At 40.1% G+C, this 16,247-nt stretch overlaps 1 protein-coding gene across 1 annotated transcript in view; it reads left to right on the top strand.

The window, feature by feature from the left end:
• Nucleotides 1-10,150, top strand: part of LOC103185804 (XK-related protein 6) — a 203,982-nt gene extending 193,832 nt beyond the window's left edge. The window contains 2 exon segments of the mRNA XM_042333420.1: nt 9,187-9,504; nt 9,507-10,150. Coding sequence (XP_042189354.1) covers nt 9,187-9,504; nt 9,507-10,150 — 962 coding nt within the window.
• The last annotated feature ends 6,097 nt before the right edge of the window (nt 10,151-16,247 follow it).

The following is a 16,247-nucleotide window of genomic DNA, read 5'->3' on the forward strand; positions in this document are numbered from 1 at the left end:
ATAAATCACCTTTAGTGGTAGATCGTGAAAACTTATTCTGTTATCAGTTGAAGGCTTGACAGTGCTGAGGGCCAATATTCTCTATTAAGGAACGGCAGATCCTTTTTGTCCGACAAGGTGAAGGATGAGTCTCCAGAAGAAAACTCATATGAGAATTATAATTATCATTGTCAGGATACAGTAAGTATAGGCACCCTAACGCATCCTTACTCTGCCTTGCATGACCCCTGGAATCAGCAAGAAAGAGAGAATGCATATAACATTGTCTTCTGCTGAGTCTGTAGACCGCTTAGAAACAAGACTTTGGAATCCAAGACTCATCAAGGTTTTAATCAACCTATTTTAAGAATGTCATGACAATGACCACTATGTATGTAGTCGAATTATGCTTCTACTGAACAATATCTGGCTGCTATGTTGTGGATTGTCAACAAAATAGTGTTCTCAGAGTATTCTTACAGAGGCTCAAGAGCTTTATCTTTGTGTGTCTGTCTCTCTCTCTGCTTACTTTTGTGTTTGAGCATTGTGATATTTGTCCACATAATATTGTTAGCATAAACACCCCACCTCAAATCTCGACGTATTTGATGTACTATTATGACATGTGGAGGAATTGAATTCCATCTGCACCTATTCTTCTCAAGTGATACCACATCAGTGAGGAAGCCATATGTTGTGAGTTGTAAAATATTGGTTGTTGCAATCTGACAGAATATTGATTGCTATGAAATTCATGCATGTAGAGCAGGTACTGGATTTGAACATTTCAGGCTTTATCTTTTAGTTCATTTCAAATGGGTGAATAGTTAAAGTATCAAGCTGATCCTAACTTGAACTTTACAAAGCCAAAATCAAGCAATTAAACCTGAAACTCAAATTAGGCTTTGTTTTTTGAAATGGATCTGAAATCAATTGATGAATTTTATGTTTTGATTGTTGATATCTGTTTATGTAAGTTTAGATGCAAATATAGAAATTTGGTGACCAGACTAGATAATCATTATCTCTCACAAAATATACAATCAATTCACCTTACAGTATATTCTTCAAGCGCTTTCAGACGTTTCAATGATTCAATAAGGCTCTATAACAAATGCAAAGGTTATTATGTTATCCTGTTATTATCATTAATTATTGTAACTTGATTCAGCCCATTTGATCGTATTCCTCCAGAGCACCCGTTTATGTTACATAAGATGCAAATATAGAAATTAGGTAATCATTATCGTCCATATACCTATTTCTTGACTATATACAGTCAATTGACACCCTAATGTCTTCCTAAAAAGCAGATTTTTAAAGGAGTCCAGGGGCCTCAACCACCTTTCATGGTAACCTGTTCCAGTCGTTAATTACCCTCTGGGTAAAGAAAAGCTTCCTGGTATTTTTCTGAAATTGCTCTTGTGGACAGGCATGTTATAACGTCCTCCGAGGACTGAAGTAGTAAAGCATTTATTGATATAGTCGCTGAGAACATGCAGCAGGTCAGGCAGCATCTGTGGAGAGAGGAAAGTGAGTTAACATTTCAGGTCGATGACCTTTCGTCAAAGCTGGTATTGTTTATTGATATTGTGTCTATCACCTCTGGAAAAAAAGCTGAAAAGATGGGATTGCAAATTGTATTTCAAATCTAAGACTCTGCTTACTGAGCTTACTGCCTGAATAACTATCAGTGCTGTATCCAACTTGTCTTCCTTTTGAAGAACCTATTTCTTGAGATCCATGACAGGCTTTCTGCCATCCCTCCCACCTCTCTCTAAAAATCCTCCTAATTTACCGCCCCCCAAAATCCTCCCCTACCTTCATCTCTCACATCTCTACCCTCCTAGCTTTCCTCTGCTTCTGCTCCGACCGCCTCATCAGCCTGGGCGACTTCAACCTCCACTTCACCCCCTCCTGCTTTACCTCCTCAGACTTCTCCTCTCTACTCTCCTCTCTCAACCTCTTCCTCCACATCCACTCTGCTACCCACACCCATGGCCACCCGCTTGACCTGGTGATCACCCGGAGCCTCAACGTCTTGGATATCACCATCACTGACAAGATTATCTCTGACCACCATTTCATCTCCCTCAACTCCCAAATCCCTCTCCCCGCTGCCTCCAAACCATCTTCTACCACCCATCGAAGAAGATCTCCCCACAATCCCTCTCTGCTGCCCTGGAGTCCTCTGAACTCCTCCCCCTCTGGCCCATCACTCCCACCAACCCACTCGCTGTGCTTACTCTTCTCCACAGCACCGTCTCCACCACACTTGATGCTCTTGTCCCCCTCACATCCTGAACTGCCTCCTATACCAGATCCTCATCCTGGTTCAGCAGCCACCTCCACTTGCTTAAGGGCCAGGTGCGAATGCTGAATTCGCCGAATGCACCTGGCTCAAATCCATCTGGCTGGACCATATCAAAACCTATCGCTCCGCTCTCACCTTGGCCAAATCATTCTTTTACTCCAGGTTAATCCAACCTCCTCCTCGTCTTCCTCAACCTCTCCGCTGCCTTTGACACCGTGGACCATTCAATCCTCCTCCACCGCCTCTCCTCCCACCTCAACTTTCAAGGTTCTGTCCTTGACTGGTTTAGGTCCTACCTTTCACACCACCTTCACTTCGTCGCAGCAAACGGCTTCTCCTCCAGCCCCTGCACCATCTCGTGCGGTGTTCCTCAGGGCTCTGTCCTCAGTCCCCTCCTCTTCATCCTCTACATGCTCCCCCTTGGTGACATCATCCGCAGACATGGGGTAAATTTCCACATGTTTGCGGATGACACCCAACTCTATCTCTCTACCTCCACCCTCAACTCCAGGACTACTGGCGTCCTGACCGACTGACTGACTGCCTGTCCGACATCAAGTCCTGGACAAGGGACAGCTTTCTCCAATTCAATGTCAGCAAGACTGAGGCCCTCCTGATTGGCTCATGCCAATGTCTCCGCACCTCGGGCGCTGGCAGCATCAGTCTCCACGGCTGCACACTCAACCTCACTAGGCCAGTCAGGAACCGGGTGTCTTGTTTGACCCTGAACTGTCCTTTCTCCCCCATATCTGCGCCATGACCGGCACTTGCCTACCACCACCTCTGCAATATTGCCAGACTCCGCCATTGCCTCACCCCTCAGGCTGCCGAAACCATCAGTGGCCGGGCTTTAAATCTCTCTGCCCCCACACTCTGGATCTCCATCCCACGGTCCCTTCGCCTCGCTTCCTCCCTTGCCTCCTTCAAGGCTAGTCTCAAGACCCTTCTCTTCGATCGTGTCTTTGGTCTCCCTCCCACCTCTCTGCCTTCCCTCACCCCTACACCAACCCCCTCTTCCATGCTCGGGCCCTGACACCTGACTGTTCAGCGCTTTGGGACGTTCTTCCAACGTGAAAGGCACTGTATAAATGTAATTGTGTTGTTGTTGTTGTTTCTGCAACATCACAGGAATAGAACCCGATTGTTCTGACATCATAGCACTATCTCAATAAAAAGACGGTTAAATTACTGTTCATTGTCAACTTAGATTGAAAATCACAAAAGACCTAAGGGTCATATTTGTAAAAAGCCAAATGATATGTGGAACCTAAAGCAACTGATGGCTTGATTACTTTAAACAAAACCCTTAGAGTCCTGTCTTACATTTAGCTCACTTGCCCATGTTTTCCCATGTCTATTGAAATCAGTATAACAACCTTCACTGGATTTTTGATGTATCAGAATTGTGGATTCTGTGATTGGGGCTGTGGCTGAGGAGCATAGGTGGTTGTGCTACTTTTCTTATGACTGGTTTGAAGACTCAGGTCTGGAGTGTTGGCACAAGTGACAACAAACAAAACTTTTTATAGACACCAAAGGAATTTGTTCTGAGCGTCACTGTTGAGGTATCCCTGGTGGGCTAAATTTCATGAGCAATCAAGAAAATGTTCATTTAGTGTGTAAATCATGTTGCTAGTTTTGTCCTGCTTCATAGGCCTTATATTCTAAGAGCTCCATAATCTTGGCCAGAATATTCAGGGCTATTGATATTTGGTTTGCAGCCATTAAGCCCCGCTCTCTGGAACTCCATCCTATCCTTCCAAGTTTCTCCCACCTTCACCTCATGAGAGACGGTGTGAGAGATAAGACCTGAACCATTCAAGGACAAAGCCTTAAAGTTGAGGTGAGAGGAGAGATGGTGGAGGAGGATGGAGTGGTCCATGGTATCGAAGGCAGCAGAAAGATCGAGGAGGACGAGGAGGCAGAGGGAGCCCTAGTCATAAATGGACAAAATGTTGTTTGTCACCTTGACCAGAGCAGTTTCTGTGCTCCGAGCAGCACGGAAGCCAGATTGGAGGGGTTTGTGAAGGGAGTGGTAGGAGAGGAATGAGCGAAGCTGGGAAGCAACAACTCTTTCAAGGACCTTTGAAAGAAAACGGAGGTTGGAAATGGACTGGTAGTTAGAAGGTGTGGATGGGTCCAGGCAAGATTTTTTCAGGATGGGGGTGATTGTAGCTGTTTTTAGGGGGATGGGAACAGCGCCAGATGAAAGAAAGAGATTGATGGTGTTGGCGAGTAGAGGGGCGTGAATAGGCGGAGCTGGGAGGTAAGTAGAGGGATGGGGATGGGGTCAAGGAGCAGGTGGGGTGTTTCATGCTGCATATTGTGGTGGTGAGAGAGGAGGGGAAGTGTGTACCTATGCAGTGAAAACAGTTTAAAATGTGGAAAGAGGATGGATAGGGGTCGGAGTCTGGGGGGAGATGGGGAGGGAGGTGGCTGTTGGAAGGGCTGAGGCAGCTGAACGGATCAGCTCGATTTTGGACTCGAAGAAAACCAGCATCTCCTCACAGTCAGAGCTTGAAAAAACAATATAATGAAGGAAGAGATGAGGGGCTAACATTCTGTGGTTTGCTTCTACTCATGTTAAGAATATACTCCGGTTAAAAATACACTTCTAAAACCAGTGAACAAATCATGGAAAAGCAGTTGAACATGTATCACATTTACTTTGACTTTCAAGATCCGGTTTTAAATCCTTGAAAATCTTGTGATGCAAAACCTTCCCTGAAACGTAATTCAAACTTCCCTTGAGGTTTATACCAATTTTTATTGATATTTTAAACAATACAGATGATTCGGGCAACTAATAATAATGCACTGTGTGGTTACTCTTTTTTTCATCCTCTAGAAATACATGCATATTTCTTTCATGTTAGGTTAAAGAGACCGAAAAAGTGATATAGAATTTGAGTTAAAAATGTCACAGTTTCAAATTCAATGTAATGGAGACATGATTAGCACTACTATTTACCTTTGCTGGGAGAAAAGTGAGACAAATATGGTATATTCTGTTGTTGAGCTACTTCCTTGGTGATGAATGAAATATTGGTCTCATTTTTCTCTTAATGGAGGGAGGAATGGAAGCCTTGTCAGATTCAGAGGTATCAAAAATTGATACTAGGAAAGATTTTTTTTAGCCATGGTAAAGCAATACAGGGGGTCTAAAATACAACAGGAAGCTACAAAGACAGTGGAGTCTTGTTATAACATGATAGTTGGAATCCATAAAATGCCAATCTGTGTGCTATAGTGAAGCTTTGATAACTGGTTTCACTGCACAGGTACACAGCTGACTGGTTTACTCCGCACATGCGAAATAGTTCCTCTGATTAAAAAAAGCTGCCTTCCTGCAAACAAGATGTGATGATGGTAGTGACCTAATATCTGGAACTCAGACATTTTAGAGGAAAAGCTGGCCGAAATACAGGAAGCGAATGGGACAGCTGCGTGTATACTTTGATGTCACCTATTTTTGGCTGTGTGGGAATGCATCAAGTCACACATCCAGTTATAGACAGGAATTGCTAAATGTAATTTCTCGTTACAAGTGTCTTATTTGTAGTGCCTTTATATGTATGTGCCATTGCTGTGTAATTATTTTGATGTGTAAAGGGTAAATGACAGACAGCACACCATAGTCCTGCTGGAAAGTATTTAATTTTAAATCTGATCCTTCTAGTTTGTTGTCATTACTTAAGTTAAACAGCCTACGCCATCTTGTTCTACTGTTTACACCAACTATTCCTTCAAGACCTGGCTCTTTTATCTAATGGGAACAAATTCAGCTCTGCAAACCCCTTTTCTTATCTTATGGCTTTATTCCTGTTGCTCCTCTCTGATATATCTCCAATGCTTTGATTCAGTGTTATTTATGTTGCAATATCATTGTGTGATGAGGTTTCCTTTACAGGAAGGTGGGGTGGGGAGGAAAGTTTTTTTTTAAATATCATGGGCTCTATTTTCAAACTTCTGTTGTGCTGCAGATAATTTTGATTATATTTTTGCCTAACCTGGAATTGTGAAGTTTCTAGAGCTTGAAGTATTTTTCAGATCTCCAAATTTGCACAGATTCTTACGTGTTTACGAGGTCAAAAGGCATCTGGCAATATTTTTTTCCCACAGGCTTTCAAAACCAAGAACCATCAGGTGATACTGCAACATGTGCCATGTTACAAGGTTGTACTAGGTTGTACATTCATAGAGCCTCTCAGTTTAGTTTAACCACAGCAGGTACTTTGAAATGGCCTGGGAGCTGATCTGTAACTGCCCAGTCCAGGAAAAGCACAGAAGCAGGGAAGATGAGGTAACATAGAAGTGGGTGCCCCTGTCAAATTTAGTAATGTTTTTCCAGATTATTCTTTTCTTCCCTGTAACATAAGTCTGGAGTGAATTAACATCCGAGGAGATGAGTCCTAGTGATGATCTGGATATTTTTGTCCGGTAAACTTTGAATGGAAAATACTGTCTTCTTCCTCCTCTCCAAAACTTTCTCCTTCTTTGACCCCTGCTTGGCGAAATAGGGTGGTCGCAACATGGATCATTTATATGTAAAAGTGATTTACTTCAGAATTAGGCTATCAAAACTCTGCATCCATCAGGTGGCGTGCCAACATCATTTTGTATCAGGGTCAGGATTCATATATCTCCTGGGGAGGAGGGAAAGGTTGCCAAAAATGGGATGCCCTGTGAGGGCAGAGAGACGAAAAATGGGGATAAGATCAAGTGCAGAACAGTGAGACAGATTCTCTTTGAAATTCATGGCGGAATGCCAGCAGTTCCACTCAGAGCTGGCAACTCAGGCAAAGAGTCAGAGAGGAAGGACAAGCAAAAGAAAGGGAACGAAAAGGATACAGTGGTATAAGAGGAGTCAGTGATATTTGGATCCAATAAGAGTTGAAAGAACTGGAGTCAAAAGAGGGAGGTGAAAGAACCTTTAAGCCCAAGGGGAATATCTCTGGATAAATAATAGATTAAGTGTTGTGATTTAAGTATCTGACAGCAATATTCCCTCCACTGTCAGGATGCTAGGATTGGTAAGGTTTCAATAGGATCATCTGGACCTGAAGATGTCATCGCTTGGCCTCTTGAGTCCAGTCCTTTGCTTATGATCCCTAATCACCCTTTTATTCCTTTCCTTCAATGATACAACAGTATCTACAATTGGAGCACATTTCATTTACTCTTCCCAGAGCACAATGGATCAGAATTCCCATGTATCTGATTACCTGCAGGAGTTACTATTTGTGTTTTCACCCTCCTTTATGTCTAATGGAAAGTAATGTAAACAAAAAGTTCACCCTCAATTCTTTTCTTCCCCCTTTGAAGTTTTTAGAAGGTCTGGATACTGCTCCAAAATCCAGGAGATTAAAAAAATAATAGTTTTCAATAATTTATCTCCTTCAAAATGAAATCCCTGTTAAGTCAGATCTAGCGAGAAATTCATGTTGGAGTAAATGAACTGAAACAATCAAATACGTAGAGTTAAGTCTCGCTCTTGGTGGTTCAGCTCATGTTCTTTATAATTATGATTATAATGAGATCACATATAATTGCTGTGTGTGACAAGTTTCAAGAAAGATGCCTGTTGTGCAAGGTGCCTGCCAAATTCTGCATTGAATAGATCCAAGATGAAAAGCAATACATAAAGTTACGGAAATGCTATAGTATGATGGTTTAATATAAAAACATGATATCTGACCGATGATATGATATTCTGATTTATACTGAGAATCTTGATTTCCCTTCAGTGAAATGTATAATTAATAATAGATATTTGAGAGGTGTTGGAAATGTTTTAATTTCAAGATTCAGATAACATTGTAAACTGTGAGAGAAAGTTCTTGTCATTAGGAAGTTGCCTTTACTGTGATTATTGCAGCATTGCAATCACTTTTTACATCTCTTATTTAAATTAATAAGTGCAATTTTAATTTTGTTTGCAGGTTTGTATTCAATATGTGGTGTGTTTTTGTGGTAATGTCAGATATTGAGACTGTCACTGATTGCCAGTGTTCTGCATTAGTTAGAACTGATTGTTGGGATGCATTTCTTTCCACACGGAGGGTTGTGAAGATGTGGAATACTCTGCCCAGAAAGCTGTAGAGGCAGAATCAATAGGGATGTTTAAAAAAGGGACAGGTAGATGCTTGGTTAATAGAGGTATTATAGGGTGTGATGAAAGGGCGAGGCATTGGGATTAAACAATTAGCCAAGATCTAATAAACTGGTGCAACAGGCTCACTGGGCTGAATGGTCTCCTTGTGATCCTACGTCTCTGTGACACATGGTAGCAATCATACTGCGCCATTGATATTGCACGATTGCTGAGAAATGATCTGCACTTGAACTGCCAGTTCTGAAGATCACCATCATGACTTTCCTAATTAAGAAATCTATAATGAAACACCGCAAAATTTACCCCAACAGTAGTAGCACGTGCAATGAGAAAGTGCAAAGAAAAAGGCCTCCTTATAATTCATCGATGAAGGCTGGCTATACAATGTACTTGTGGTCTTAATGTCGTTTTCCCCAGCGAACTATAAATTGTTACTGTAGTTCCCACCTTTTCATGATGTATGGTGTACAGATTTAGCACTGCTAAATATTTTAAGAAAGTTCTTAATCATGACAGCAACATAACAGATAAGATATACTCATACCATTGTAAGTAGGAATATTACTTGGATGAACAAAGTTGTATTTACAGGACGAAAATGGCTATGTGTTACTTGGAATTAGGCAATATGGTAAATATTGATGTCACAAAACTTCTGACTTCTGCACAGATTTTCAGCCTTTGTCGTTAAGGTTTGTTTGAACCAAATAAGTTGTAGACTGAAGTTATAATAGTATGTTTTTTCTCTCTCTCTCTCTCTCTCTCTCTGTCATGGCAGGTTTGTCCTCTATGGCCTCCCTGATGTCCCTTGCCTGGGTGCTGGCTTCATATCACAAATTGCTTCGGGACTCCAGGGATGACAAAAAAAGCATGAGCTACAGAGGTGCCCTAATCCACATCTTTTGGCGTGTGTTTACCATATCATCCAGGGTCATTTCGTTTGCATTGTTTGCTTCTATTTTTCAGTTGTATTTTGGAATTTTTGTAGTTGTACACTGGTGTGCCATGGCATTCTGGATCATCCATGGCGGAACAGACTTCTGCATGTCCAAGTGGGAGGAGATTCTGTTCAATCTGGTGGTAGGGATCGTGTACATATTTGTTGGTTTAATGTCAAAGAAGGCCGGACACGATATCGAATGTTTGCCTATTACACTGCAATCTTGACAGAAAATGCTGCCTTGACTTTTCTTTGGTATCTTTACAGAGATCCCACAACCACCGACTCTTATGCCATGCCAGCACTGTGTACAGTTTTTGTTTGTTTTGCTGCTGGGGTAGTGTTTATGCTCTTGTATTATGGTTTACTGCATCCTATGGGACCACGGACAAAGATCTTTGCTAGTTCCTGCTGTGCTGAGCTGCTCTGGGGTATCCCTCTACCTCCAGAGCTGGAGGCTATGGCAGCCACACCAGCAGCACCGAGAGGCTCCCAGGCCACGCCGACCCGAATGGCAGAAGAGGAAGAGGAGGAGGATGCAGCTGAGACCTGCCTGCCTGTATTCCAAGTGCGACCCACAGTGCCACTTACACCATCCGGCCGACCCTACCTACCAGAGGGACCAATCATCAAGATTGACATGCCAAGGAAAAGATACCCTGCTTGGGATGCCCACTTTGTAGACAGAAGGCTAAGGAGGACTATTAATATACTACAGTACGTAACCCCCACATCAGTAGGTATTAGGTATAGAGATGGACCTCTTGTATACGAGCTGCTACAGTATGAATCTTCATTTTAAAGCTTCACCCGTTGATACTAACAGAGAAGTAATTATGTTTACGCCAGGCACTCTAGACACTGTCATTCAACTCCCAAAACATATAGCCCACAGATATGTTTCTTTTCCTGGTAGCTGTCTGTATATAAAGATATTCTATATGTTTTCTAAGTAACAAAAAAGTTTAAAAATCTTTTTACGTAGCAAGATACAGTATTTATACTGTACACTTGATGGTGGAAATCTTGTGTTCAGCAAGATATTTTCCCAATGTTAAGAGAAGTCAGATACACTTGCATTCATACACACACACATGCACACAACACACATACACACAGAGTTTATGTGTATGCAGAGCATTAACGGACTGATGGTGTGTGGAACTGAAAAATCAAATCATGACCACCATTCAACAAGAAAACTTAAAAGAGCAGCTTAAATCCTTTTCAGGGATTTAGGGAGCTCATGGAGTTTTTCAGTTCCACAATCCCATACTTGGCAAAAAAGTTATGTTTCTAAGTAAATACTGTGTTTCTTCTGTGTGTAGGTGAGCTTTTTATTCAAGTAATAAGCTGTTATTACTGTCCAAGGTGCAACCATATGTCAAGTACAGCACATCCGATCCTTGACATATAGTTTTTTTTAACAGAAATAGTGCTGTTTGGTTTTGTAATTTACGGAGTGCTTTTTTATTTAAATAGTTGCAGAAAAAGTTATCAATTTTATAACTTGCAACATTGGGAAAACTGGAGTTTTTCTTTACCTGAATATACCTGAATTTTAACTGGTTACAACAACATGAACCACAGTGTTATATAGCAGTTATGTTAAGTCCATCAAGCCTTCTGCCATGCAGGAGTGGTGCAACTTCCCTGGCTAAAGCCATATGGTGCGATTCAGTAAGCCAACGAACAGCCTATAACAGCCTAGCTTTTTTTTTTAACCCTTTTCTGCCTGACCAGGCCTTTGCATGTGGAACGTGCATGCAACCTTCTCAAAAAGGGTTACTCTTATGACTTCCTTGTGCAGCTCAGGTGTATTCTGGTGCAGAGATTCCCAGATAGCTTTGACATAGGAGTATTTAAAGGATTCCGATAATAATGTGGATAGAGATTTTGCTGCCATAAAGCAATGCCTAATATGACAATTGTCATGAGATATAAGGTGCAAGGAGGATACAGCTTAGATAATTTGCATTTTTAGCTCTGGTGGATAGGATTTCTTTGTTCTATTCTTTGATATTTCTTTGATATTAACAAAAATATCTAACGTAAAGAAATGACTCATTGAGTCATCCTTTGACGCTTCAAGGAACACAATCCTGCTTCCTAACATCTACAAGTATATTTTGAATAATTGTCTAAAAAGTGAAACTAACAGCTGTTGTGATTTCTAAAAACTATTTAATATCAAAGCCTTTCTCCCAAAGCAGTTTAAAAGTTTGGGATTTTGTTTTCCACCAGAAACATTATTCTATCATCCTCCTTAGATGATTAATATATTGAAGATATTTTTTAACAGACAAAATTCTTTATTTTCTCAATTCACTTCAATAAATGGTATCTCTTTGTAAAGTGATTGTAATAATAAGTAATAATAATTCGGCCAATTCGGCCAATTGGTGCTAGCTTCTCCCCTGGAGCTAACTACTTGAATCTCAATTCCCTGCTCTTTCACAGTATACATCTATGTTCAATTTTAATCCATTTATGCATTTCATCTCTTAAATTTGGTTAATCCTCCAAAAGATATTGAGGGAAAACAGTGTAGCTACACATTACTGTACAATGTCATGCATCCATAACATTTCCACTTGCCAATCACCCAAATCAATTGGCTCTTTTTATCAACAAGATACTGACCAAATATTGCTAAAAATTAAATGGACTAAGCCACCATTGGAAAAACGCTTCTCATTGAATACGTAATTTTAAATAAGAAGGAGGGTATTCGAACATTGATCACATTCCTCTGAGTTATACAGTACAGAGTTCCCTAATCTTGTTCTAAAACATTGTACTTTAAAGAGCTGACTAATTTCCACTGATACAAAGAAAGTAATTGCTCATTTACATAAGAACTATTATAGCAAATCCTGTGAGGTAAATGTACATCTGCTCCTTGTGGGCAATGTAAGTATTTATTAAAATGTATGATAAAGAACTCCAGCTCAAACAGTATAATGCAAAATGCAATGTACATTTATGGCTTGCAATTGTTTGGAGAATCATAGATTGATTTATTACCTCTGCCCAGCCAAGCATTATCCTTTTGATGAGGGATGTGAGCAAAAGTAATTTTATTTAGTTATTCCCGATGGTTTAAAGATCAGGTAATTTGTGGTTCTAAAAACAACTTTTCAAGTAACTCCCACATCTATGATATATTATGACATTAACAAGTTACACAAAGATTGTTTAATTTTGTCTAGCAATTATTTTATTCTTTAGAGTAACCAAGTGAAAGGTAGTAATGTGCCTGTGCTGAATAACTTAATACTGGAGTTATTGTAAATAGATTTAATGATAACTGCAGACTATCAGTATAGTAATTAGGCCTCCAACACTTTCAATGTACTTATAATAATAATAATAATCCTTTCATTTGATATAGCACTTTTCACATCTTCTCGACGTCTCAAAGTGCTTCTCAGAACACACTGTAAAGTGAATTGACCGTATATTTGTGGGCGAAACGCAGCAGCCAATTGCGCACAGCAGTGTCCCACAAACAGTTGTGGATTGAAAATGACCAATTTATTATTGTTTTTGGTTTTGGAGGGATTATTATTAGGCGTGTGGAGTAAGGAAACTTGTCCAAGGTTTCGCCCTGCCTGGAATAGAACCCAGGTGTCTCGCTTGCAAGGTGAGCGCTCTAACCACTGAGCTACAGGACTTCACTTGGCTGCCTTTCTGACCTGATCTCCCCAATTCTGTTCCATTTTATCTCTCCCCCCTTTTTATTAATTTTTTCGTTCCTCTTTTTTATTTTATGTGCGGTTTTAATTTTGTTTGTGCGACGTTGCTGGCAGAAATTAGTTGCTGGGTTTACGCATGTACATTTTTGTACTCATTTTGGGATGTGGCATTTATTGCCCACCCCTAGTTTTCCTCAGAACTTGATGGTGATACATTTCTTTAAGCCTCTGCAGTCCTCCTGACATAGTTTTCTTATAACTAAGTGGCTTGCTAGGCCATTTCAGAGGGAGTCAACCATTTTGTACGAGACTGGAGGCATGTGTAGGCCAGATTTCTTTCCCTTAATGACATTAGTGAATCAGTTTTTTTTGACCACAACAGCTTATATTTCTATAGCACCCTTCACATGGGGTTTGCATCTCGGAATACTTTTATATCAATCCGGTATCTTTTCAGAGCCTGTTCAATCCCAGGAAGACCCCGTTTGTCTCCATCCTCCAAGTAGAATTTTTTGCTAATGAACCTCAGACTAGAATAGTTAACTACATCCTCTGAGACTGCAACCCAGAAACTTCAGTTCCCAGCCCAACCGAAGCTACTTAGGATGTCGAAATTATATCAGTGTGAAGTAAATCATTTACATCTTATAAGAAAGCCCGTTTCCATTACTAAAGTTGAGTTATACTGCTACGGATTTCAAATTGTAAATTTATATTGGTCCACTAGAGTTGATAATGGAGCCAATTAATAATAATAAACCTTGCATTTGATATAGCGTCTTATCACGGCTTTGAGACGTCTCAAAGCGCTTAACGCTTCAATTAAGTGGTAATGGAGTCAATTTAGTGGCACAAATTTATCACATTGAATGTACCTGGATGTGCTGAAGGTGGAACCCCCGATGCTTTTCTCAATGCTTTACATCAAACTAGGTCATTGGCATTGAACTTCAGATTATGGCCATTGACTACCAATTAGTACAATCTTGGCTACTGAGCTTTCCGTTTAGTAAAAACGCCACTGGTGGACATCGCCATTAAGAACACCATCGGAGAGGGAGGGCTTCATTTCTGGCACTTCCAAATGAACACCATGGACATTTAATGTGATAAATGTTGAATGCATTATTAAATAGATCCCAAGGTTCAAAAAGAAAGTATTGACCTTCTCATTCAGTAAAAGGTGGAAAAAATATTTCGATGACATCTCACCTGGTATCGAAAGAACTCATTTTGGTTCTGCCCTGCAAGATATTCATTTTCTACATTGACCACAACCTTTTTTTCGTGCTATTTTGATTGAACTACATTCCTTAATTTGTATGTGAAACTGTCTCCTGGGGAAACGTTCTGCTAGATACTCCCTGATTCCAAAAGATCTAGATATTCCCAAGATACACCCAGCTCGGGTGCCCAGCCAGAACTGTTGAGTGTTTTGGGACACTTCCTGACGTGAAAGGCATACTGTAAATGTAAATTTGTATTGTATGACATTGATTACCAAAGGTAATTTGGCAAAAATCTTAAAATATTTCATGCATCCTCATGTCTACACTGATTAACCCTGGCCTGATTCCAATCTTAAGACAACTGCTGCTTTCTTCACTCCTTCTGCCTTCTCCCCACCCCTTCCCTCAGCCCTTTGTATTGACCATTGTGTGCTTTGAAGAATTTGTCTATCTCAGTCTCAATGTCCAATACTTTTCCCAACTACAGGTATTTATCTAATTCTTTTTGAAGGAGTTAATCGACACAGGATCAAACTTTGTTGGGAATCGATTCCACGTATGCATTGTTCTGCGCAGTAAGAAAAACTCAGTCTCTAATCTTATTTGAGGTTATTTATTTTAAACCTATGCCCTATGACAGTGATGAGCAGGACATTAACATTAACGTTGAAACACTTTTAACTTGTTAATAGGAGACGAATGTATGTCAGCTGATTTCCTACAGCAGGTGCTAATAACTTACCTTTACAATCACGTAAAATGAGAGGGACCCCAGGCCTATTTAAATGTTCTGGTTTATTTTTCTCAAAGATGAGACATAGTTTATATTGTTCCAATCAAAAATTGTGGCCAAACTAAAACACTAAGGTTTGGTAAATGTGCTCTTTGTAAAATGAGCTGTATCTTCCTTGCAAACTTAACAAAGGTCTGGAATGTCAGATAAGTGTGCATTGTGCAAACCACAGTTTTTAGGTATGTGTATATATTTGTGTGTGTGTGTGTTTTTAACTTTACTGTGTCATTGCGCAATAGCTGTAAAATATCTGTCCACAATATTGAGGAATAACTTTTCATTCGCAGACTTTGGTGCACTGTTGTTTGCTGGGGAGTCTAATGAACTCAAGCAAGAGGAAGCTTTTCACTAACAAACAAAAATCTGCCTATTAATTTCTTGACTGCCTAGCACAATACAGTAGTCATTTATTTGTTACACTATAATATTTAGTAGGATACCTTTACGCAACTTTAGTAAATTAACCCTTTATGTACTGAGACAATGGGACACTTTTTTGTTAGTATCTGTAGACCATCTGCCATTTAGGATCTTGTTTTGTCAAACAGATCTTGAGAGACAAAAAGCATTTGTAATGATGTTATATTGAAAGCGGCCTATCAATTTTTGCTGAAAGATGCAAAGAAAGTAACAGACTGGAAAAAAATGCCCTTCCAGCGCTCAAAGGGTTAAATAGTTTCATTTAATTATATAATGCCAACATCTATATCGCCTAGTGTGATTGGCTGTCAGGTGTGTATTAGCAAATCGCATACCTTCCCTGAAACAGCATAAGGTAAGGGTGATACATTTCTAAACACACTAAATTGATGTACTTTTTTAATAACAGAAATAGTGTGATTTATTTTTCTAAACTGACGTTTAATGCTCCGAGGCATTATATAATAGTGATAATGAACAATAAGGATTGTATTATTGGTTGGTAAATTGCACTTTAAGGCAACAAACTAAATCTGGCATGCATTGCCACCCAATAACCAAGACATTTCTGTTCCTTATCACTGAAGCAAGTTAGTATTTTGTGTCATCACATTTCATCATATGTGTTCTCATCACATATTTTTAACACAAGCAAACTTGCTGTAGCATTTGCACAATGTGAAAGACACACGCAATTGCAATTTAGCAGCCATTGAAGGACCTAGTTAGTGAATCATCCCAAGGGCTTTCAAGGTTAGC

This window comes from Callorhinchus milii, unplaced genomic scaffold (assembly GCF_018977255.1).
Source record: "Callorhinchus milii isolate IMCB2004 unplaced genomic scaffold, IMCB_Cmil_1.0 Scaffold3, whole genome shotgun sequence".
NCBI lineage: Eukaryota > Metazoa > Chordata > Chondrichthyes > Chimaeriformes > Callorhinchidae > Callorhinchus > Callorhinchus milii.